General features: G+C 40.8%; 1 protein-coding gene across 2 annotated transcripts; it reads left to right on the top strand.

Moving 5' to 3' along the window:
* Positions 1–2,238: 2,238 nt before the first annotated feature.
* Positions 2,239–25,439, top strand: sgip1b (SH3GL interacting endocytic adaptor 1b). 2 transcript variants are annotated; one of them, XM_032531085.1, is made up of 24 exons: positions 2,239–2,666; positions 8,130–8,193; positions 8,580–8,625; positions 9,859–9,915; positions 10,241–10,298; positions 11,309–11,484; positions 11,622–11,633; positions 13,557–13,568; positions 14,071–14,095; positions 14,545–14,608; positions 15,312–15,382; positions 15,484–15,558; positions 15,655–15,723; positions 15,818–16,579; positions 18,463–18,584; positions 18,701–18,851; positions 19,006–19,062; positions 19,392–19,503; positions 19,751–19,906; positions 20,059–20,191; positions 20,294–20,496; positions 21,467–21,531; positions 21,788–21,952; positions 22,066–25,439. In XM_032531085.1, the coding sequence occupies exons 1-24, from the start codon at positions 2,657–2,659 to the stop codon at positions 22,086–22,088; spliced, it is 2,688 nt and encodes an 895-aa protein (XP_032386976.1). In that variant the 5' UTR covers positions 2,239–2,656; the 3' UTR covers positions 22,089–25,439. The 2 variants fall into 2 exon arrangements, with proteins under 2 accessions (XP_032386976.1, XP_032386977.1); XM_032531086.1 differs by lacking the exon at positions 19,006–19,062 and having other exon boundaries at positions 2,240–2,666.
* Positions 25,440–25,584: the final 145 nt, after the last annotated feature.

Genomic DNA, 25,584 nt, shown 5'->3' with positions numbered 1-25,584 from the left:
TTCTCAAGGGCAGTGAAACTTACACTTGCAGTGCATTAAACAAACAGTATAAAGTGGCTACAAGGTTTGTGTGTCTGCGTCCGATTACACTCTCTGACTTTTCACCCACCTCACTGACATCCAATAGTCTCTTAACATGGGAGAATAGAGACACACACCATGTGTAAGGTCAAAATTGCATCAGTGTTTATTTTTTTATGTTTTTCTTTTAAAATTACATGACCGTCACAGCGGAACCACACACACACACACACACACACACACACACACACACACACACACACACACACACACACTCTATCCTCTAACAGCCCCCCCCATCTGTCCTTTCCCTATCAGGGTGAGTCATTCTGCTCCAATACGCAGAATTTTGACTAAAGAATCTCCGTTTTTCAACCAAAATGTAACACAGCATAATAGTGTTGGAAATAATTTGTCCGTCTCTCCAGGTTCAAATGTGAGGCTCCTCCTCCCAGTGAGCATGTCATGGTTACAGCTGACAGTGTGTACTCTGTGGTGGTAGACGTACTGTCGGCCAACAACAGAAACAATCTTGAAACTTGTAGTTGCGTGCAGTTGATATATATTACTCTTTTGTTTCCATGGTGCTGTAGAAAGATGTTTTTCTCCAACTACTTCTTAAAAAATGTCCCCTCTCTTTTTAGTTTTTCCTCTGAATTAAAATCCACCCTCCTGAAAATGGACAAATGATCTTCTTCGGGCATCCCCTTATTCTTAGGTCTAACTGTAGCCTGCAGTCCAAATTTTTTTAAGACATCAGGTAAAGTGGCTCTCTTTGGACTGGTTTTCCCTCATATTTATGCAATACAAAACGTTGCATTTCCACTGGGAATTCTTGCTCATCCTCAGCTTCCACATCCTGCAGGCAACCCTTAGGCTCAATTGTCAGTCCAATCCTCTTCTCCATTTATTTGCCATTTGGCCTTCAATCAAAAATATGTCTCTTTCCATTATTATGTTGTTGACCTTCAATTTAATCTCTCTGAAAGCTTGGTTTTAAATCTCAAGTATTTCTCAGTAAACATTCATTCCCAAATAAACTACAGTCAAAGTAATAACAAAACAAAACAATACATCATTATTATTTATTTACTAAGAGTATAAAAACTCAAAATCCCAGCTAACCTGCTTCAAGACTGTGTGGGTGTGGGTTGATTACATTTGATTGACAGTGGCCTGGCAACAATAGCAACAACCCCACGACTGTCATCGCAGGTTGATTTTATTGTTTCTAAATTGTGATTGGTCCAGGGATGCACATGACACCACCTTTTCCAGACACAAATACAGAAATGTATTTTGTGAAATAACCAAAACGGCTCTAACTTTGGCAGAAAATAGTATGTAACCGACGACCCACTTATAAAAACACGGCTTCATAGCATTCCCAGAGGCCACCTTCAAAACTTGGACTCCTTTTTTTTTTATCAGAGTAATTTACCTATATCCATGCTGTCATATCCAAATAAGTCAATTGCTTTATATTTTGGTATCACTTAGACTTCTATCTTTGACCTTAGAACATTACAGCAAGACCTCCATCAAAACTCCTATCATTTCCCTCAAGGGCCTTTTATCAGAGCTTTTATCTGTCGCTCACTCAAGGACAGAAATCATGTGGTTGGGTAAGCTGACCAAAAAAATGATGGGATATTTTTTTCTCTTCTGTTATACTTTTTTTTTAAGTGTATTCATGATTTCAACAAAAGGATTCAAGGAGACTTGAGGCCTTTTTTGACAGTGCGGAACCTCTTATTTGTATCCTGTGTTTGTCTGTGGGTGAGTGATTCAGTCGTGCCACTTTTTGGATTTGTGAATTTATCTTTGGTTCTTATTGTCCTGTAAAGCTCAACACCTAAAAATTAAATACATCATCTATGTCGCATTTCAATGATTGTACAAAATGTCCAAAAACAAAGACTTCTAGGGACTTCTACTAAGCACAAAGTGAACATTTTCTTTCTGCTTTCATTGTAAGACATACCTTTCTGAAATAGTGCATTGTTTTATGTGAGACCTTGTGTAATATGTATGCAGATGGCTGTGGAGTGTCTGCTTGGGGCAAACCAAGAGGTGCTGAAGGCATCAGGGGACAGCGACCACGTGACCATGGTTGCAGGGATTGGTTCAGTGCAGATGTGACATCAGGGAGCCTCCCACTCCCTCCCTCTTCCCTTCTCTCTCAGTCTTTCCCTGCCTCTCTCTCTCTCTCTCTCTCTCTCTCTCTCTCTCTGTAGCGCTCTGCTTTTTTTTCTCCATTGCCTTTCCTCAGCATCCCCCTTCCCAGAGATGGCGTGTGTCGGTGCTGCTCGGGTTGCCGGGGCCTAACGTGCACACAGAAAGAAGACCCCCCCCCTCCACTCCCGCCCCACGATTTGCTGCATATTCCTCGGGTGTCTCTTCTCACTGTGTCCTCCACCACTGCTGCTGCCTCTCAGCTCTCCGCCCACCCCACCTCCCCGTGCGGGTGTCTGGGAGTTTGGCCCTTGGGGGGTGGAGGGAATCAACATCGTGCTTCGCTGGGGAGCTGTGCAGAATTAGCTATGCCCTGCCCAGGAATCCTATGACCGGCTGGATTTCTACATTTCTGTCCGTGTGCGCACCGGCAGACAACATAGGATGACAATCTGCAGTCATGATGCAAGGTAAATGATCTGCGCCGTGCACTCCTTCTCCTTCTCCTCCTATATTTCCCATGTTTCCCCCTCCTTCTTCGTCCTCCTCCTGCCCTCTTGTGTCCCGCTGGGCCATTAAAGCTGGCGAATCCAGCGATGTGATCTGTCGCACGGTCACTCACAGAGGACCTTTGAGCTAAAATGAGCTACATTCATGTGTGGTGTATGTTTGCTTGTGCACATTATAGCAATTCAGTCACACAATGTCACAGTCTGAGTCGTAAAAATACGTATTTCAGGAGTCCAGGAAGCTGCACTTAATTATAACTCTTCTGCTACTGCTTTCAGTGCATAATATAGCATGGCAATAGGACAAGTGAGGCTTAAACCATCTAGTAGTTGGTGCCTCTGTTGCATAAGGATGCTGTACCAAAAGTTAACAGTGGTGGAATGGGGTAAAGTACACTGTAAACTGTGACGGAGGAGCTGAGTCCCTAGATCTAACCCTTCATGACAGTTGCTGGGCCTTTACCATCCATTAATGCCAACGTGGTAAAGGAAGTTAGCTATTATTAGCAAGAGGCTGACAGTCAGCCGACCATGATACTGTGCGCAGTTCATGAGGTACACAGCAACACAGATGTCACATGCTTATCACAGCCTTCCTTAACTACACGTGCATTGCTGATTACACAGTATGGTCTGTCAGGTGTAGTTAGTGACCCGGTACGTGTTATTTGGACGCCGTACATGTGCTGCAATAACAGCCCTTTTGTGTATGCAGCATGCGGGTTTATCATCTCTATAAATAATGAAATGCAATATCTCCAGTACATGGCTTTTAATGTTACACAACTTAGACAGTGGGAAATGAGCATTTCCGTCTTTGATTATTTGTGCAAATGATCCCTTTTTGAACTGTACAGTTATATGCCTGTGGTGGCTTGACACTGACTTACAAGGTCTATACCGGTGGTTTTGCATCTTTCAGCCCTGTAACTTCAAATCATACATACTGTACTTCCTAATATACTAATGCTGACCATCTACCAGATCATGGCATAAAGTGTTACATTGATTTCCTAATTTCCAGGCAGCCTTTTGACGCAGTTAATACCAGGACTGTCTGGAAACCAACTTGCCAAAACTTTAAACCTTCTAGAGATAGGCGATCCATTGCAAAGGAACAGACAAAAAGATGCACAATAACCCCATTGTAAAGCCAATTAGAACTGAGCTGAGAAATTATATCATACAGTATAATATTATTTATGAATTGGAATAAGAGTTAGGTGGTGGTAATGTGTTAATGTTTTCCAGCTGCCAAAGATGAGGTTTAGTTTGTAGATGCTAATAGAAAACTAACACAATGTCAAGGTCAAGTCAGAAATACAGAAAACTGTACTTACAGTTATCTTTAAACATGGAGTTAATGCGACTTGAGTGCATTCAACGCGAATCAGCACTGAGCTACTCTATCCTGATCATTGTTCAAAACTGGCCCAACCTTGGTTATTTTGCTTTTGTATTTCTTTTTCAAATCAAACCACCTCTCTATCACTGGCAACTGATATTGTTTAGCAGGCAGTGTTGCTGTAGGTGTGTAAAGAATGTTCACACCAATGCACAACTGACAGCCAGCATGGATATCTGACAGCTTGTCTGTTTTAGGAATTTACAAAAAACTTTGGGGCACATTCTTTTGAAGCAGTAACAGAAGTACTGTTTTGAGGCGTGTTCTCACTGGTTTGTTCAGATCCACCTGCAACATTTCTTCTGGAGCTGTCAGTCACATCTGGTCGCCTTCATCTGCACATGCAGATGGCTCAGTTGTAAACTCCCTCCACTGATGTAGGCCACCAGATGCACCTGAAGGCTCTGGAACAAATCAAACATCAGTTACCAGATTTCTTCTGGAGCTTTCTGCTAATGAAGGCCACAAGATGTGGCTGAAGGAAATCTAGGAAGTGCACCTTGAGTTAAGAATTTTCTCTCAAAGTGAGAAAATGCTATGTCATGAAAAGGACTGGAGTCCATGTGCAGCCGCCAACTAGCCTGGGAAAACCCTGACAAACTTTCGGCAAATTTGAGATTTGAGCTGCAAATCAGTCTGGCAAAGAGCCCATTCAAGCTTATTTCCATTGAGGCACCAGTCACAACTGTTGAGTTGAGACTTTACACAATGACGATAGCGCAGCGACAGCGAACCAAAGTCGCCTACCTCAAACGTCAGTTGTCAATATTACGTCACTAACTGGGAAACTCTGTTAGCAAAATCTAGTCCGAGTGTCACTCCCCAATGTAAGTCGAGTGCAGATTTGAGTCGTGCATGCTCAGATGTAAACGGTTTACGGCATAACGTGTCATATCGAAATTTGTGAAATCCATGAAATAATAAACTCTTCTAATTACAAACAATAACAGAAGACGGGAATCACTCCAAAAACGTTTTAGCTTGGAAATGAGGATATCCATTTGAAACCCTATTTTGAAAGTGGAATGGTGGTGCTATAGTAAAGAACGACGGTGCATCACGTTATGCTTTACTGAAAAAATAGTCTGCAGTAATGCAAAGTGTATGCCATTTGTAGCAGGGTAACATGTGAAATCACCACTATGGTCCATGTAAAGGGTTTAACAGAAATGTGTCCAAACATCTTGTTTCTGATAATTAGCACAAGAAGAAGACCCAAACTATATCTACAGCTGATATAATAATTACACTGTTTAATGAGTGGTGTAGGACTTTCCTAAGGCAAATTTTGTAAATGGGTTACAAAAGCAGTCTGTTCCCTCAAGATGTATCATATTGTTCAGCAAGTTTGTCGCATATTAATGTCAGGATTGTCTATTTTTACTTCTTATCACATAAGACACGGGCCGGTTAGGACTGGACAGAGCTGTCTCCACTGATAAAGAGCCACGATGCAGGGATAATCTGTGCTATTGAGCAGCCCAGCTAGCTACTAATATGTCACAGGCCCTGACATGTCCTCTAGTACCTAGGAGAGCTTCATCCCAAGTGAATGGGATTTAGCACCAGTGCAGTTGTCTTCACATTTATAGTTTTCATGAGTCTTATTATCAGGATGGTTCATCTAATCAATGACTCAATGTTTATTTTGATTGCAAAGTCAGTTTGATTTAATTTCCCTCTCAACAATTAAAAATAATCAATACAGGACTGCATATAGAAAAAGTAAACTAAATGAGCCGACAATGCAAAAGTATGTTCCTTTTTTAGACAGCACACACATTACAAAAAGAGATATTGAGCAAAGAACACAAATGGCACTTAATGGCTTATGGGTAGAAGCCATAAATAAATGACAATGACAATAAAGTCATTCCTGGACCCACAACATCATGCCCTCTTCAGTGTGTAATATAATAAAGTCATTAAAAAGCCTTTATTCTAGTGGCTAAATTGTTAAAAAAAAAAGCCAAAATGTTTTGACTAGGGCTTGGTACCGAATTTGATATTTTTTAAGCACTGATCAAATTGCCTTCTTAGTATTGAGTGTCGAAAAAGGCCTCACCATTCAATCTTCAAATATTTATATCTTCAATCATTCAATTTCAGTACCTCTGGAGTAAATCTCATCAGCGTTAGTGAGCCAATAAGCATGCAGCATGCTCCTACCAAGATCTAATCATGCTGGGATTGGGCTGTCTTAGTAATTGTGTATAGGGTTTCAGAAAACTACGGACCATATAGGAGCAAAAAAAAATATAAAAAGATTTTTTTCCGTAAAATTTTTATTTCTCTTGTTAAAAAGGGTGGGGAATGTTTTGAAGTCAAATATTGGTTTTTGGGCCCTTTAGGCTTATCTAATTTTTTAAAAACGTCATTGTTGAAATCCATAAAAATAATCTCATACTCGCTGGTCCCCCAAACCTCTTGGCTTTTTCCGTACAATAATCTAAAAAAGGGTTTAAAAAAAGACGCCCCAGGGGTGGGAAAAACATTTTTTTTTGAACCTGGGATTTTTTTTCGCTTTTTTTATCCAAAACAATGTTTATTCCTTTGAAATTTCCCGGTCAATTTTTTGTGGAAAAAAAAAGGCTCACAAAAGGTTTTCACATCAACACAACTTTGATTTAGAGAAGATTTTTGCAGCATTAGTTTTATTGGGTTTTCTTGGGTCCAAAAAACCCCGGGGCGTAATAGTTTACAAAAAGGGAATCCCCCGGGTAAGTGCATGCTACTTGGGTTGGAAGGATCAAATACTGACCCCCTGGTTTTAAGCCCATTTTTTCCCTTATTAAAATTATTTTTTGGCCCGACAAGAGCACTGTGTCTCTTTTTTTTCGGGGACTGAAGCCATGCTTTAGACTGTTTCTTCTGCTACGCCATGACTCCTACAAGTTTCCACCAGTGTAGGTGCACAAGTTTAACGTCATTATTTTACGATGCACGATAAAAAAACATGCCGGTGTTCTGACAGTTTGTGCTACCTCCTCAGGATGAACTACCAGTAGCTCATCCTGTCAGACTAATCTGATGAACTAAGTCTCCCACTCCTAATGACTAACCTTAGCAAAAAGAATTGTTCAGCTGCTCCTCAGGTCAGATATGTGTGAGAAGCAGACGTATTAAAAGTAGAGATTCTTTCAAGTAGGAAATGTCTTTCAGAATGGACTACTACCACATATATTTGTGGTTAAAAGTATCTCATTTTGTCAGGTAGGGAATATGCATCGATTAAAAGAATTAATAAGCTTGGAGGCATACAATTCCGATGGATCAGACTTGTGGGAAATGGCTCCCTGTTTAACATGTTTCTGTGCTTGTGTTTTAAGTATTGTTTTTTAATAATTGTGCTATACATTGTATTTTTTTCAGAGTTTGTGGATTCACCTTACATACTGTGAGTCAGTGACCTTGCAAACCAGCAACAAAAACACAGATGAAGCATTACACTAAAATTCCAACCTTGCAATACTTATGCAGAAAGCTTTAGGGTTTGGGATTTGATTCTGTCCTTTTTGTTTGTTGTCACAGTTGTCCTGATTCGAGCGCTTTGTGGTGCCAACCGTCAGTGCTGCGGGGGTCTTGGCACCCAGTTTGGCTGACGGTGGCTGCCGTAGTAGATCTCTCCCCACTCTAATTTGAATCTTACTAATGAAGTGGACACATTGACCTCTGCTCATGTTTTCTTTACATTCTGTATAGTCAGAGAGGGGTCACTTAAGGGGATTGTGTCTGCGCTGCTGCATCTTATGTGGAGGTTTTCTTCAGATGGCAGTATGTTTGTGTCCCGAATCAATACATTCATTTATATAAAGTTATTATGGTTACTGTATTTACCACTATAGGAGAGGTTCATCCTCAAGTTACTGTACATGAGCCTGTAGCTCTTGTGTTATTTGCTTTCAAGTGCATCTTAATGACAAGACAGTTAACTTGACAGTTAACTATTAGGTGTTATATTAATATTACACTAATTCATCACTCCATGATGTTGGTCTCCTTCCCTCTCTCTACACTAGGACTGAAAAAACGAACCAGGAAAGCCCTTGGCTTACGAAAGAGAGACAAGGATGCAGATGCAACGTGAGTTCGCTCAGACTTGTAATTAACATGCAAAGTTCTACAACCACCCAACTCTGAAAGCAGTTTGAAAATTAATCAGTTTGAGAATGTGAATGAATAGGGCTGGGTACAAACCTAAATAGTCTAATGGTATTGACTAAATTGGGTCATTAGGATTGGGTATAAACACTGTCAAATATTGAATGTCTGATGAGAAAGCTCTTGATTTTATAGACTATTTTATTTAATGCAAAACTCTTGTACTACTGTTAGTGTTTTGACCACCGATGTGTTGCTCTTTTGATGTATAAAATGTTAAAATGTAGAAAAATTAAGATTGAATCTGTACCAAACCTCGTGTTTTTTATTGGCACTAGTTTTATGATCTATATTTATTGTTCAAACAGGAGTTCACCTGACAAAGAAGGATCTGGAAGCAGAAAGAAAGGAAATGTATGTAATGTAAATGTGTGATGTTTCCTCTCTGTTCTCTCTCTTCTTCTTAGAAAAACTAGTAAAGATACATTGCTGTTTAACAAAGTAACTTATCCAAACACATTGTGTTACAACAGTTATTACTGCCTTTAAAAGATAACTCCTGCTTATTACAACTTGGTTTATGTAGTTTTGGCCATCATTTCTTTTTCATTATGATGAACTTTGTACTCACCACAGTAACTGCTGAAATCTGAAAACGCCACGACAGCAACAGGCTTACGATCTGGAAAGTTGTTAACAAGCCAACAGTTAATCTAAACCTCTTCCTTTGGAGGGGAAAAACAAAAGTTAGCCCATCTGAAATGTCGGTAGTAATCCCTCATTGCAGAGGAAAACTGTGTGCAAACAACAACTATGATAGGTCAAAGTTAAGCCAGAAAGTAGGGATGTAAATTGTAATGGATGTTTACAACTGAAAGTTTGAATACTAATTTTAATGTTTGCCTTTGTTTTTTTTCTTCCAAATAAGTAAGCATAACACAGGCTTTTAAACAAAACCTGACTGCTTATATTTCTTGCCCTTTCTTACTTATTCTCTACCCTGGAAATCCAGAGTTCTTGCAAGAGCACAATTTAAATTTGCTCAGCGAGTTACTCTGACATCGAGTAATGCTGCTCATTAACTATACCCTTGTAGCCGAGCTGCACCAATCACATCGGTGTATCTGATATAGGCGGGTCAGAGGCGAGCTAAACAGATGACGACAGTTTAGTCTTCCAGTTAGCTCCGCTGGTAGCTAAGCGTTGGGGCGTGGATACGTCACCCCGTGTGTTGTTGTGATTGGTTGTAGTGTTATCCAATTGCGTGCAGTCAGATTTTCAAATGCACGCTTGGTGCCGGCCCTCGAGATGGGCGACTTTCAATACTTGATTCCAGACCCTTAATCTTTCAGATTTGGGTTTCCAGGCTACTCATTCTCAGCAATTTTGTCACTATTCACTTGGTGTATGTAACATTACTTTTACCGGAATAATGACCAAAACTACAACATTTAAACCCAAATTGTAATACACCAGTCTCTCTATTAAAAACATTTGGATATTTGTTTCTCATTTATTTATTTATACAAATTATAAATAATTATTTATTTATACTTTATATATATATATATATATTATTTGCAATAACATTTTATTTCCATTTAATTATTCTCTTTTAATTGTGTCTTTTCCCCATTTTGTTACTAGAAAAAGGCCAATGGAGCCCCAAATGGTTTCTATGGGGAGATTGACTGGGACAGATATGTAAGTATGCGAAACATACTCCTCCTTTTTGTTGTTTCTGACCAAGCAAGGACTTTGCAGCTACATACTTCATACTTGTACTGTGCTGTGGCTACCAGTGTTACATAACACTAGGTTTAAAATGACAAATTGAGTGATGGCTGCATATTTCTGTGAGTGTGCAGGAGCTTCAACCAGGAAGCTGCCCGTCTCAGGCAAGACATCTGTCAAATCTGATCCACATTCATATGCAGAGCCGTTCACAAGGAAGAGTTCAGTGATGCCTCTGTACCAGTGTGTGGTCAACTGAAAATGACTGTCACCTTTTCTCCTCTTTCTTTACCAGGCCTCTCCTGACGTGGACGAGGAGGGCTTCAGCCTCCGGCCCGGTGACGAGGGTGATGATATCCTTGCAGTGAAGAGAGGAAGCAGTCTTGGGACTCTTCTCTTGCAAAACTATTGAGCTGTTGGATGAGGGATTCTCTGCATTAACTGAGCCAAATCAATAGTCCCCTCCCTCTCTTCCCATCTCACATGTGTATGTCCCTTAAACTGAAAAAAAAGAAAACAGACAGACACATTGCATTTAGACTTGTCTATATCCATGACGTTCCACTTCAGGGATTGTTCAGTTGCTGCAGAAAGTTCCGCCGAATGTCTTTCATTTCGACCGGATGTCCGTTACCTTCCGCTTTCTTTGTGTTGGTATTTTGAAGATTTATGAGGGCAATGGTTAACTGCTCCTCAGATCTCTGCAGGGTAAATCCAGACAGGTAGCTAGACTATCTGTCCAATCTGAGTTTTCTGTTGCACGATGAAAACAACCTTTAAACGTACGCGTTCCACCACAACAAGTTCCTTCCCGAGGTTATTTCGCCGAAGTGCTGTTGCTCCATGTGGTGCTTAGCATCGCCCAGTGATTGTGATTGGTTTAAAGAAATGCCAATAATCCAGAGCACGTTTTGTCTCCCATCCCAGAAGCTGTGTGCAGAAGCCAGACCCTCCTCTGCAACGCTATGGAGGAAGGTCTGGCAATGCAAGACTACATCCAGACTGACTTTTCAGTTGTCACAGAGTCACACTTCTCATTAACGGCTGACCCTAAGTTCACTGGTATTTTTAAGTTTCTGCTCCCGCAGGTGTCAGCAGCTATAAGTTTGAAATGGATTCCTAGAGAGCTGGTACTATGGAGACTTCCCCGGAGCAGGATGATTTAGCGGAGGCAGAGCAGGAGTGTCAGTTACAGCAGGTGTAATATAGTTATTTGGGACACAGCAGACAGAGACACAGAGTGGACACCTCACTCTTCTTTGCAGATACTTTTTAAATGAATATGTTATCTTTAAATGCTGTAAAACATTGAATTAGCCTCCATCTTTCACATTATTCCACTTTGTCCTTGACGCATGTTCACCAGCTTCCAAAGCAAAACAGTTTTTCTCCTCCAGCGACTCCGAGGATGACGAGGACAGCAAGAAGAAGTTCAAAATTAGGATCAAGCCGCTGGTGCCGGACAGTGCCAAGTGTGTCCCTCCATCTATGGATGAGCTAAAAGCCTCCGTGGGAGGCCTGGCACTCTCTCCATCTCTGGTGAGCGCGGCTGATCAGGACTCTTGTTCTACAGTACTGAAGGGAACGCACGCTGCAATTTAACAGCTGTTGAATTTTGTCTTACACCCTTCTCTGTGTTTATCTTCTCTTCTCATTAATCTGCTGTCATCTTGTAGAAGAGAAGTCCGGTAAGTCTGCCATTCATCTTCACATCTGTATCACCACCAACAGTGATCGCATTGGCATTAGTTCACTTGGAAATGTGATGGTTCACTTAGAAATTCCCTTTACGGCTTCACCCTTTTTTTGCATGCATTTTCTGTCTCACCCTCAGCGTTGGTGTATAAAGTATTTCTGATTCTGGTGTCCTGCCTAGGACTTTTGTTGATATTTCTGTTTAACTTTAGCTATAGTTCAACCTGTCTGGCAAAGTGTTTTTGTTACAACAACATATTAGTGCTCTAGGTACTTTAGGTTTGTCCTTTTACTAAGAATCTGGGTGGGATTTTTGATAGTACTTTTAAATTTCACAAACAGATTAGTTCTGTTGTTAAAATAACTTACTTCCAGCTGAGACTTTGGCTAAGGTAAAGCCCTACCTGCTACGCAAAGACATCGAAAGAGTCATAAATGCTTTTATTACGTCCCGATTAGACTACTGTAACTCTTTGAATGTTGGATTGGATCAGTCATCCCTTCGTCAGTTACAGTTAGTCAAGAACGAAGCAGCTCGACTTTTAACCGGGACCAGAAAACATGACCAAATTACACTGGTTTTCACGCTCCACTGACTTTCTGTCTGTTTCAGGATTGATTGTATTGCTTGTTTTTAAGATTTTAAATGGGTTGTCTTATTTTTAGAAGCTTTTACATGTCCACACACCGGTCAAAGCACTAAGGTCTTCCAATCAGATGCTCCTCAATGTGCCTAGATCCAGGTTAAAAAACAAAGGTGACCGAGCCTTTGCAGTGGCTGCTCCAAACCTCTGGAATAGTTTACCTGTGCATATAAAAGCATCTCGGACCGTTGAAACATTCAAATCCTTGCTTAACACTTGTATGATATTCGGGTCAAATTGACCCATTTCAGATTTTTTGATTTAAGAAGAAGAAGAAAATTTAAGACTTAAGAAGAAAAATGGTACAATTATGCATTTTTTTCTACCTGAAAATAAAAGGCCTTACCTTATTTTCTGTGATAAACGTGCATTCCTGACTCAATTCAGAATTGTTTTCTGGACATGACCACTTTTTCCAAGATAAGAATGGTCACATAGTGGATTTTAACATGAATTATAACCTTATGACAAAAAACGAAGTACACTTCCCTTTTTAATCGTGTTCTAGACTGATCGCATTCCCTAAACATATACTGTATGTTTTCTCAATTGTTGGAAATTGCATAATTGTTAATAGATTATGAAGTAAAATTTTATTTCAGAATTGGTCACGGGTCAATTTGACCCGAGGGATACGAGAGGGTCCCGAAAGTGAAGACAATACAAGGGTTAGGACCCACTACTATGCGTTGGCTTTCAGTTCTAGTTGAGCTTAGACACCTTGACCCTTTTCAACGGTGTTTGGTGTTTTTTGCCCCCAACATCTCCTTCCAGCCAGTGGTTATGTTTATTGTTACGATTAGCTGCATGGAAGGGGACGTTGGAGGCAAAAAACACCATTGAGCCTTTTCAACTGTTGATTATTTTGTATTGTGTATTGTATTGTTTGTGTATACTATCTTTTGTGCTTTTTTGCTCTTGTTAAGCACTTTGGTCAACTGTGGTTGTTTTTAAACATATTTATATAAAACTGAACTGAAACTGAACATAATGCACAGTAAATATAACACACACACAAAGCTCCAGACCTATTGATTTGGTCTCTGTGAAGCTTACATGCCGTGTGACCTGCTACATGTGTGTGTTGGTTTTCAGTGATGCTGGGATTGTCCTCATTATCTCAAGGGTGTTATGGCTCATGTTGCATTATTAAGGCTTTGCGGTGCAAGTAAAGAGGGTCGATGTGTGCAGTTTTAGTTGGTGTCCATTTGACTGATTTGTCACTCACTCTCTGACCCAGGTCTGTTCTCTCTTCCTTTTTGCTGGTCTCAGAGACGCAGCCCGGTGAGTTTCTTACACCATCTGCTGGCTGTTTCAAAGCCGACAGCCTGAAGCACAGCTTTCTAATCCCTGCTGCCTGATCCGTTTCAAAGAAAATGCAGTGCAGAAAGTAAAAGTATACACAGCAAAATCAAAATAATACATAGTTTTAAGTCTCAACGTTGTTATTTTCCTAAAACAAGTGAGAAATATGATACTGTGGTAACAAAAATCTCTGCATTTCTATATGTTTACATTGATATAGCTTCTTGATTTGACTGAACTGATTGGCTTTATTAAATTAAAAACATGTATTTGTACATATATTTATGCCTCAGAATTAATTGAAGACGCTAAAACTTTTGTGTGAAGTTCCACTTAATCTTACTGCTTTGTTACTTGTCTTAGAAAAAAACATCTTAAAATTGAATGGAACAGTGATGTATTGTGTTTTTGTGGTGTACGCTTTCATGATATATAGTCTAAATGCTCATTTTATCTTTTGTTTGGATTCTATCTTTTACAGGGACAGATAAAAAGGAATTTGTCCTGTAAGTACACCTATTGCTAACAAATTTTTCCAACAAAAAAATGCTCACACCCTCACAACGACAATGCAAACATGCTGATGGTTAGCGGGCAAAATGTGTATCATATTCATCATCTTAGTTTAGCTTGTTAGCATGCTAACCTTAGCACTTAACACAAAGTACCGCTGCGGCTGATGGAAATGTCAGTTTTGCAAGTGTTGGCCAAAAACAAAAGTATTGGACACACTTCACGGCTCTTGATGGGGAACACGACTGTCTGTTTCACATTTTGTGGCAATGCATTTAATAGTTGTCGAGATATATTTTAGTCTGGACCAAAGTAGTGGACCAACTGACAGATCAATATTACCTTTCGTAGAGCAACGCCACTAGCTATAGTTACGTTTATTGTGATACTATAAATGAAAACAATTGCAAAAGAGCAACAGTTTTTGTTATGTTTCTAATAGGTGAGGAGATTGCCAGACCCAGACGCTCCACCCCCACACCAAGTCCTGCACCTGAGATGCCAAGGTCTGTCACTCTTTTAGCAAATATTGACCACTGAATACAACAACAGAATATATTCATTATATGTAATAATTTATACATTCATTCAGTGGTCAATACCCCTGTTTTTCAGTCTGTAAGTTATTGGTGCTTCTCCAGGTTGAATAACACAGTGGCGCTCAACCTTTTTCAGTCGTGACCCCCCAGAATAATCAGGTTGGTGTTTGCGACACCCCCCTCCTACTCTCTTCAATGAGAAAGAGAGCTGGTGTAAATTGAGGATTCTAAACACCTCCCCCTGCTGATTTTGAGTGATTTTTGTGAATGCTCTGATTAATAAATGTAAACAAATAATGCTTTGCTTTAATTACCGTTTAGTTTAGTTTTAGCAGCTAGCGACTAGTCTTGTCCAATGTGCTCCAGGCTCTGTGGATTTTTGATGCGTTTGTAACTTCTTCTCTCCCCCGTTCCACCTTCAGACCCCTTTCGGTTTTCCAGGACTTTCTGATTAACACATGCAGCTCTAAATATAATACATTAAATGTAAAAAAAACACACAGTTATGTAAAAACCACTCCCCAATCTGGAATGTTATGTCATTTATTTTTTTCTGGCAACCCCCAGAAATTATCTTGCGACCCCTTTGAGGGTCCTGACGCCCAGGTTGAGAACCACTGGAATAACCTAGGAGCAGGAAAAGTTCTTGATTGTATGTCTCTTCTTGCAGTGAGAGGCTGTCGCAGAACGTTCCTGCCTTTTTTGGGCTGCCTTCAGAGACAAAATATGCCAGATATGATGGTCTGTTTTCTATTGATATTACATCACATGAATTGATACTAAACACGTCATGTAGCAGGTGCAGTTTACCCACGTGATGTTTATGTGTTTTCCAATCCCAGTGGTCCCTACTGAAGTATGGGGAGAATCAAGACCATGCTCAGAGTCACAGCTGAGCAGAAGTTTCCCGACAGGAGGTGAGCTGGCATGAACGAACCTCAGGAACATCAGTACTTATTTGAAATGTTGTACTCTGTAGTGCTAAACAGGCCTGACCCACGCCCTTGTTGCAGCCCCTCCTCCGCTTCCTCCAAAAAACATTCCATCAAGAAGTCATTATGGCTATTCTTCGGACTCTGCTGGTAAATGTAGCTTGAAAAAAAACAGCATTCTGTTTCAGTCACACGGTTAAATCCCATGAGCTTTCATCTAAATACTACCTCATATTCTTTGCAGCTGATCTACCCAATGGAAGGGCAGCTCGGAGGTCTGCCCCCATCTACCTGAACGTCCTGTCCCCCGCCTCTTACCGAGGCTCCCCGGCCCCTGACCTAGACGACGTGTTTGGCCCCACGGACAGCACCCACACCAGTGAGGAAACGATGTCTCCCAGATGGGTTATTTTCACCAGCGACAGACCCCCACCGCCCGATGAGCCCGCACCCCCTCCCCCACCCGACTCTCCTCCTCCAGACACGCCCTCGTCCACCCCCTCCACCCCCTGTCTCTCTCCAGGTCCGCCGCCAAATGAGCCCCCGCCTTCGCCTCCTTTGCTTTCTCCCGGGTCTCCTCCTCCATTCACGCCACCAGAATCACCCTCCTCCATCATGCTCGGACCTCCTCCTCCGGATGAACCAGCCCCTCCCCTGCCTCCCGACTTCTCCCCCTCTAGCTCGCCTCCAATATGCTTCGACCACGAGGCGATCGATGAGGAGGTGCTGCAGTTTGCAGAGTACTCTTTGTCCCCTGTCCCCATCAGCCCTGTGCCCCCTCTGCCAGCAGAGCGGAGGTCTCCTCGGCCAGGAGTCACATCTCCCCTGGTCCTGGGAGGCATGGGGGGAAAGAGGACTCCAGAGGGAGCATACCTGAGAGATGATATCCCAGACTTTGTGGGTTCACCCAGAGAGCTGACGCCGAGCTTCAGGGGCACGCCACCTCCTCTTCCTCCAACCACCTACAGGTCTATTATGTCTTCCCCAGGGCCCTCCTCCGGCAGCAGTGAGTACTCTGGTTTCTTTCTGTGTGTTTACAGGCGTTATGCTGCCCACACACAAAGTATGACTGGAGATGTGTATTTCAACTATGAAGTGTCCTTTAGCTTGGTTTGTTTGAACAAGTTAGAATGACGCTGCCATTGGTGCCATCAAAAAAAATCCCACCGAGATGTTTTAAACGCAGGTCCTCTGCTCTCTTAGCGATCTGGATACTCTTTGTTAGGTGTTGGGATGTAAACGGAACCAGCTACAGAACACTCATCCCCATCCCATGAAGAGCTTTTTACATTTGCTGTTTTCTTTTCTGTAAATATAAACACTATTTACGTCTTGATGATTCCAGTGTATCTTTGGTAGATACACTGGAAAGAATTATTATTTTGACTAGCTGACTCATTTACTATGTAGGAAGCTTTATTCAAAGCAATTTTAGAAAAGCAATTTTTTTATTTAAAAAAAAATATAAGTAATCATGCAAAGTGATGTAGTTAAAGCTATTTTGTAAACATGGATCAAATCTTTATTTCATATATAAAATCACATGATCACAAACACACCGATTTCCAATACAGTTTTAGGAATGGCTAGTGTATGCTTATTTTAGCTACAACCTGACGGAGTCCTTGTACCTGCCAAAGGTAGAAAGCTACTGCACTGTTTCCTTTAAAAATGAGGGTGCAGTAAATGCTATTGTGTGATGTAACTTCTTTCCCGCCTGCAATTTCACCAACACACTATAGTCTGAACAGAAAGCCAAACTAACCCAACCAATTTTGGTTAAGAGAAAAAGTGGAATTGATTTGACCTATCTGCCAGTCAGACTTAAAACAATAATGAAGGTAAACATGTTTGTCACGTGCTACTGCATCTTACTGACATCTAGTGGTGTGATTGTAAAGTAACATCCTATTATGTTCTTAATCCTAAACAATGTAATTCTGTAAATACTGTACATACTTCTTTAATGCCCCACCAGTAACTTTATCATAGGGACAGATTCAAAATGATCTTCCTAATTTAAGACACACAGGACATTATGTTGTTGTTCCAAGGTGACCAATGACAAACAAAGCTCCAGTTGTGTATGTTTAAAAATATGATATATATATTTACCTACAATTGATAATTATAGATAGCAGATACCCATTTATTAATTTACAGGACCCTCAAACCCACAACACCTCCAAAAAGCTCAGCAGGTATTGTGTGGCATCCCAGAACCAGACAGACAACTGCTCTCATTTATTAAGTGTAGAAGTAAGAGGTGAATCTTTTTAATAAATTGTCAAAGGGAAATATGGCAGCTCTTCAAAGCTTTAGTGTGTACTTTTTTCATTTTTATTAATGAACGTCCGTTACATTCAAGCCATTGCCAAATGAGTTGATACAAAGCTAATCAGGACTTTCAGCTCCACACAACTCTCTCTGTATTTCTTAGTACGGCTATGTTCAGAAAATGGCGTCGTCAGGCAACTTTTGAGCACAGAAAATTGAGTGAAGATAATTTGCTCTTTTGAAGAGTCCATCAGGTTGTTTTAATCCTCCGTGTCCTCCTTGGACACAATCAGCTACGTAGGGGAGGGGTGGGGGTGGTGTGTAATCATGGAAGGCTTGTATCATGTGGACACGCTGACAGTTTTGTTGTCATTACTTTGAATTACTCATGGGGGAAACAGAAACAACACACTACAGCGTAGTTATAAGCGTAGTTAAATCTCCTCAAATTTTGGTCATACGTTACTGTCTAAAGTATGTTCCGGTAAGGACACACAGTACTCTCTCTACGAAAGTGACATGAGTGGAAATGTTGGAGCTTATGTTGAATGATAATCTCTCTCACTGTGATCTGAAGGCAGTGCTAACCACAGACACTGGTATGTGCCGCAGGCCCCTCGTCCCCAGCCCGTCCCACCACGCCTCAGTCTCGAGGCAGTCCAGTCCCCCCGCCTCCTCCTCCTCGACCGTCCTCGCGACCAAAGCTGCCCCCAGGGAAACCAATCACAGACCTGGTACATGTAAAGTGTCCTTTCATTTCTCAGTCTCTGTTTGCATTACTCTCCCTTGATGAAATAAAGTAGTGTGAAAACTGATTATTAATACAATTGTTGTTGTGTGCTGTCTCCAGACTCGGCCCTTCAGTCCTCCAGTTTCAGGCAGCCCCCCACCTTTCGCCCCCCTGGCCCGGGCAGAGAGCTCTTCCTCCATCTCCTCCATTATCTTACAGAGTGCATCGTCTACTCCAACCTTAGGAAGGGACCTTAACATGTCCGCCACAGGTACACTACTGGCAAGTTCTCTTGCTCTTTCTGTTTTTCTTTAGCCTCACATCTCCGTCTGTGTCCATGTTGTCTGTCGCTCATCATCATGTCCTTGTCTCACAGTCTTGTCCCTCTCCACGATTCTCTCCTCCTCATGTTTCTGCTCACTCAGAGGCCTCACAGCCTCTGGTATGGTTTGACCACGGCAGGTTTTATTTAGCTTTTGAAGGTGAGTCAAGCCAGAATGCTACTGTGGTCCCAGCAGTGCATGGGCTGAATGCACCTGCCCTCCTTTTACCTGCTGTCTTTTCCATGGTCATGTTCACTGAGCCAGAATATTGCTGCCCGTCCCATCCCATGCCCTGCTCACGCACATAGAATCTGGTTTCTAAATGAATTGTTGAGTTTTGCTTTTTTTGGTTTATACTCCCCTATCTTTTGCATATAACCCATAGATGAACGTTTGAGCATATAGGCAAGGAGCAAAGAGAATAGACATAGTCTTAGTGTATTTATGTGTATTTTGTATGTGTGTGTGTGTCTGTCTGTTTTCAACAGGATGCTCCAGAGGACCCAGTCCGCTCACCATGGGACCCCAGGACACTCTGCCAGTGGCAGCTGCCTTCACAGAAACCATCAATGCCTACTTCAAAGGCGCAGACCCCAGCAAGTAGGCCTCTCCTTTTTCTGACAGTGGGACCATCACTGATCAGTATGCATTGATGAAATTTAGAAACAATGGAACATTTTGTTATCAGTAGCTAGATGAATAGTCTCTTTTTACATACTGATAAACACATTCTTGGCAGCTACAAACCAACTTTGCATTTCAGTTTTGATGCGAAAGGGATTCTGCCAGTGTGTGTTTTTGTTCAGCATGATCTCTGAGATCTGCCTCTTCACTTCCTCTGTCCCAGATGTGTTGTGAAGATCACAGGGGAGATGGTGCTGTCCTTCCCTGCCGGCATAACCAGGCATTTTGCCAGCCACCCAATTCAACCCATCCTCACCTTTAGCATCAGCAATTACAGCCGACTGGAGCAGGTCCTCCCCAATCCACAGCTGTTGTGCTGGTAAGATGAACATTACAGGCAAACACCACACACACACACACCACACACACACTATTTATTATCAGAAGTATCTAATTATGGTACTCACATTGTTGATGGAGTAACTTGATGTTGAAATTGTCTGAATCAAATATGTGCATCTTATCCCTCAGTGATTCAACAACAGACAGTGTAGACACAAAGGAGTTCTGGGTGAATATGCCAAACTTGATGAGTCATCTGAAAAAAGTGGCTGAACAGAAGCCTCAGGCAACATACTACAACGTGGACATGATCAAATATCAGGTATCAAATATCCATTGGTCTATGTATTTAGTTGATGTAACTATAGTACAGTATATCTATACATCCATATATCTTACCGGCTTGTGTTTCCGTGTGTCTCAGGTGTCAGCAGAGGGGATCCAGTCCACTCCTCTGAACCTGGCGGTGAGCTGGCGAGGCGACAGCACCAACACAGACCTTAGAATAGACTACAAATACAACACAGAGGCCATGGCTGCCCCCGTGCCACTACACAACATCCAGTTCCTGGTTCCTGTGGATGGAGGCATGGCCAAACTCCAGGCCATGATCCCCCCCGCCACCTGGTAAGGACTCTTTGCATTTTGGACCACCTCAAGGGGCTCATGTGGAGGGACTTAGTCCAACCTAGAACAATTTCCCACCCTTCCCCCCAAATTATAGGATTATTACATTAGCTATGTTATAAATTTGAAATGTAAGTTTTTCATTAAAAAAATGCCAGGCAGAAAACTAGTTCTAAACACTCTTCAATCAAGTTGTTCTGTAATAACGTGGACATGGACTTAGGGCATTTTATTCACCTGCCTTGTTTAGTTCGGTTGAACTGAACACTGGAACATTTACCCCCTTGGTGCGGTTTGTTTGGCCAGGTGTGAACACACGAATCGCACGGAGGAGGGGGTCTCTGTCCGGTCACAGACAAACTTGGTTAGTTTGTGGTGAGAATGTGAATTGACCCAGCTACCAGTTGAACTCTGCAAGTTTTTCAGCTATACGTCTCCAGTAGTCAGGTCTGCTTTGCAATCTGCGCTGCGGTGGAGCATGCAAACTGTAGCAGCTGTCACTCGCATCTCTGTAGTCAAACCGGCCGCCGAGCCGGCGAAGCAAAGTCTTGGCGAGCAGAGCAGACGCAGTAACGTTGCTCGAAAAGCAGGATCTGGAAAATTATTTTAATGAAATGAGCCGCTGTGACCATGGAGAGGCGAGGGACGGCTAGCTTGACTGTAGTCAGACACATGCAGTAGTCCAGAACACTGAATCTTCTTTCTGTATTTACTTTTGTGCTCCTGTCCCAGACACATTATACTGGAGAGCAAACGTTCTTGTGTGGTTCGTAGTAATGCATTTTTATTCACTTGGGTTTTTCTCTGTGAAAAGAAACCGAATCAAAGGAAAAATGCTCCAACTTTACAAACTCATCAACTGATTTGGACCAGGGCAAACCAACTATAGGTGTGGAAAAGGCCCTTAGGCCTAATTTATCAGACAGACAACAACATGTCCTCTGTAATGTGGAATTACTTTCTCATAAAGGAATCCAGAGCAGCAGACAATACAGTGGAAAATCCCCAGTCTCTCTCATAGATCTGAAAATGGAGGTAAGCGTTCATTTTGTGTTTATTCATATTCTTACATAGTTTTCTTGTTAAATAGAGAATCAGTCTCATTATATTCTCCCTTATGTCACTGCACTGAACTGAAATGTCAGTTACAGGTGAAAAGCACATTGGTATTGGCATTGTTTTTGGATTGATTTATATATTCTTTTTCTGAAATGTTATCATTTCACTACACAAAGTAACAGAAACAGAAACACGCACACAAACCTATCAATACTGTATCTGCATCCTACAGGAGTAGGGGCTCTTCTGGGCCGGTTCCAGATGACAGAAGGTCCCTGTAAACCCTCACAGCTGGCAGTCCAGTTCAGCAGTGAGGGATGCACTCTGTCGGGGTGCGACATCCAGCTGGTTGGGACTGGCTACCGGTTATCGCTGATCAAGAAGAGATTTGCTGCAGGTCAGTTTGAGTATCAGTATTGTGTCTGACCTCTTTGGTGTTGTCATCTAAATGCGCACAGACACTCCACGCTCAACTTCTCTGCTTCTCTGATGTTTCGTTTTACTTCACAGGGAAATATTTGGCGGATAATTAGTGGACCTTTTTTGTGAACGGAACCAAAAGAATCAATGGCTTTTGACTGTGAAGATTATGGATCCATCCCATGTTTAGTGCATTTGAAACTTTATCTTTAGCAACCATTAGAATTAATGGTTGAGATTTAACAGAATAACACAACATACAAGCAGATGATTTTTGAGTTTGTAATATAATTTTCAGTAGACTGACTGCTGCTGAGTTTATGCAAGTAAATACAAATCATTAGTTTTGTGCACTTGGAACACATATGGGCTTACGTAGAATAATACATAGGGAAGCTCTGATTCTTTGTTCTTGTTTTCATACTTGTGGATTCATAGAGTGATCCAGCCTTATTCATTGCATTCTAACTGGTCGTCATTGCAAATGCACTGTAAAAGATAATGTGAATAGATTATATAATATTAAAACAATCTTAAACAAGGTGGAAAAGACTGGAAATGTAAAAAAGTGTATTATAGAGTTGCTTTGCAGTTGTATTTTAGTAAGTTATAGGTTCCATGGTAATATCTGATTTACACTGCCACCTCAAATCAGAGTTTTTTCCCGCCATGTGTGACCAATATTTATCGTTGTCTAAGCAGAATTTTATGTTTCTGTGTAGACAACCTTTGAAATGTCACAGCCCATTCTATCAGTCTTGTGATTGAAGGTGACTGGTCAGTTCAAAGTTCAGATGACCTGCAGCGCTGAACTAACAGCACTCTTAATCTGAAGGTGCTTTTTATATGGAATCATATTTGTGCTTCTATCTGGATCGCATGATGGGGAATATTGAGCACATGAATTATATTTTGTTGAGAAATTATTATCAAACAACAAATACTTTAATTTAGCAGAGAAAGAATTTTACTTATTTGCCATATCTTAAATTTAAATTTAAAAGTTTGGAATTTAAAAGTCTAAAATGGCTATAATCAATATTGTTATATTTACATGGGATGAAATAATTACTTTTAGGTGAATGAGGCTGCTCATAGTGACAAACCCACAGAGAATTATCACCGGAATAGTACTGTTTTGGTTGACTCTGACTGCTCTCATAGCATTGTTTTTGGTTGCAGCAGGCAGCTGTTTCAGCAAAATGGCCGACCCCACATTCAAAGTTAGCGACCAGCTGGGGAACATTCTGGAACATTTAGCTGCTTAAACAGCTGTTTTTCTGTAGAGGTTGATAGAGACTAAAAACAGAATTAAAAGAAGGGTAAATATTGGTCAGGTGGCCAAAAAACACGACTCCAAATGAATTTTTATGTTACTGCATATCTGCTGGTTGTGTTAATCCATATTAAAAGGCAAGTGTTTGCTAACAAGTTCACAATATCAACTTAGAAGCTATAATACGTCAGTGTTCACAGCCGGTTTCCACTGCCCACAAGTTGCTAAATTTCCGGTTTACATTCACTTGTTTTTAAAGGGATTACATTAATGATTGGAATGCCTTGGTTGTGTAGCTGACAATCATCAAGATAGCCAACTAGCTTAGTTAGCTACTGCATATCTGGCAGACGTTAACTACCAAGACAGCTAGTCAGCGAGCTAATCAAACACAGACTAACCTTCAAACACCATTTCAAAAGGTTTCATAAAATTGGGTATGTTACCAAAAATGTCTATAGCCTACTTTATGTGTGGCTGTGGTGTGCTTGCTTACCGTTCTACTACCTACCTACCGACCAGATAGGTTATGTTATGTGGTTTATAGCAGAAAAGCATGGAATTATTTTTGAGTAATGGTCAATTCTCTTCAAAATATCATTCATGTGTTTGCAAAGAAAATCGTATTTTGTCCCGTATGGCGATCAGGATCGGGTAAAATATATGTAACACTATACTTTTACACATGCAGCCTTTACCACTACGTCAATGGCATATTGCCGTTAACGGGTCATATGAACAGAGAGTTGGAACTGTCAGGAAACCCGTTACAACCATTTGACATGCTGAAGAACAAAAGCATTACATTACCACTATGAGCAAGTGCAATGCTGAGTTCCATCAACTTTCCTACATCACGGGACTTCATTTGGTGTTTGCGGTGGTGTGTAAATGGTCAAATTTTGTAACAAAAAGTCGATACTTGTGTGAATAACAGCTGCTACTTTCACTGAAAGAATTTGGTTCCTTTATTCTGTTAATGTTACAGAAATTATGTTTGAAAGGGCCTTAAGATGTAAGACACAAGAGTGCCAAACGGTGGTAAGAAGAAGCTTTAAGTTTCAGGAGAAATAAAAAAGGGACCTGGGCTGACGATTGTAGGAGTTGCCTTTGATGCTGCTTAAAAACTTGACCACTTCCTTTGACCATGATCTTTGATAGAGGTCTTGACGAGGACTATTAGGGCGATAACGGAGTAATGAAAAGAAATGTCTATCGAGAAGACAGCACTATTTATGTCCCTGTTTTTTTTTGTTTTTGCTTTTCCACCATTTTGAATAAATGTTTTATCATTTTCTAATAGCAATATTTAAGTGTAAAAAGTGTACATAAAAAGCTATGTTTCAATATTTCTCTGGGCATATGGACGTGTCTGTGATTGTCTCTTGATTTATTGATGTCAGCACTCATGAAGGTTCTATGTAACAACACTCCCACTCTTCATCTATTGTTTTACATGTGGGTTTCTTGTACCATAAAGTGTTACTGTTGATGAATAACTCCAAACGGTGATGCATGAAATCTGCATTTGTCCATTCCTGTCTTATCAGTGCAATACCAGTTATCCATTAAGGTCATGATACGTGTGTTACTGTATATTTGTGCTATGAGAGAAGACTTTTTTTGCCTTCACTTAAACCTCCACTCTCTGTTTTGCCGTTGTTGCACCTTCAGAAAACTCATTGTCAATAAATTTGGCATGCATTCATTGCTACTCCCATTCCATGCATCTGATATAGGTGTTTAACATTCTCCTGTGTTTGAATTGCACATAAAACACACCTTAAATGTCATTAATAAAACAATTCATGGGCTCATGTCACATATCAATGTGTTTGAACATTACATTTTATAGAATGTTTTTATGTGTTGACTCACAGTTTGGGCCTAGGTGTAATATTGCATTTAGTTCTTTGAAAATGGAAAAACATGGTTCTCAGTGTTTTTGTTACTTATGCTTCTGTTTTTCTTTGCCTTTTTTGAGCATACACGTAGTCCACCAATATGGAAAAGTTTCTGTAAGTTTATTTTTTCTACAATGTTTTGGCTGTATTCCTTTCACTGCATTAGACACAGAATATGCAAACATGTCATGTAAATTTCCCATCCAAAGATTTTAAAAGTAAATATATGAAAAAAATATAATGTAATACCTGTTTTACTTGGTAATAAAGAAGAGAAAATATGAGACATTTATCTCCCTCTCATTTGTTCAATGACAGAAAAGTATACATTATGGGGATATTGGCTAGATTATAAAATTAATTTCTCATTCTGTAAAAGTGAATCTCTCAACCTAATTTCTGCTGTTAAACTAAGTATTAACTAACTAT

Source organism: Etheostoma spectabile, chromosome 12, assembly GCF_008692095.1.
Source record: "Etheostoma spectabile isolate EspeVRDwgs_2016 chromosome 12, UIUC_Espe_1.0, whole genome shotgun sequence".
In the NCBI taxonomy this organism is placed as follows: Eukaryota; Metazoa; Chordata; class Actinopteri; order Perciformes; family Percidae; genus Etheostoma; species Etheostoma spectabile.
Note: the sequence above shows the minus strand (reverse complement) of the source record. Positions and strands in the feature narration are given on the sequence as shown.

What these genes read in the sequence shown, in the direction of transcription:
- sgip1b (XM_032531085.1), top strand. An exon ending in AGATTGACTGGGACAGATAT is followed by an intron (nt 9,916 to 10,240) that starts GTAAGTATGCGA and finishes TTTCTTTACCAG; the next exon opens with GCCTCTCCTGACGTGGACGA. An exon ending in TCATAGATCTGAAAATGGAG is followed by an intron (nt 21,532 to 21,787) that starts GTAAGCGTTCAT and finishes TGCATCCTACAG; the next exon opens with GAGTAGGGGCTCTTCTGGGC.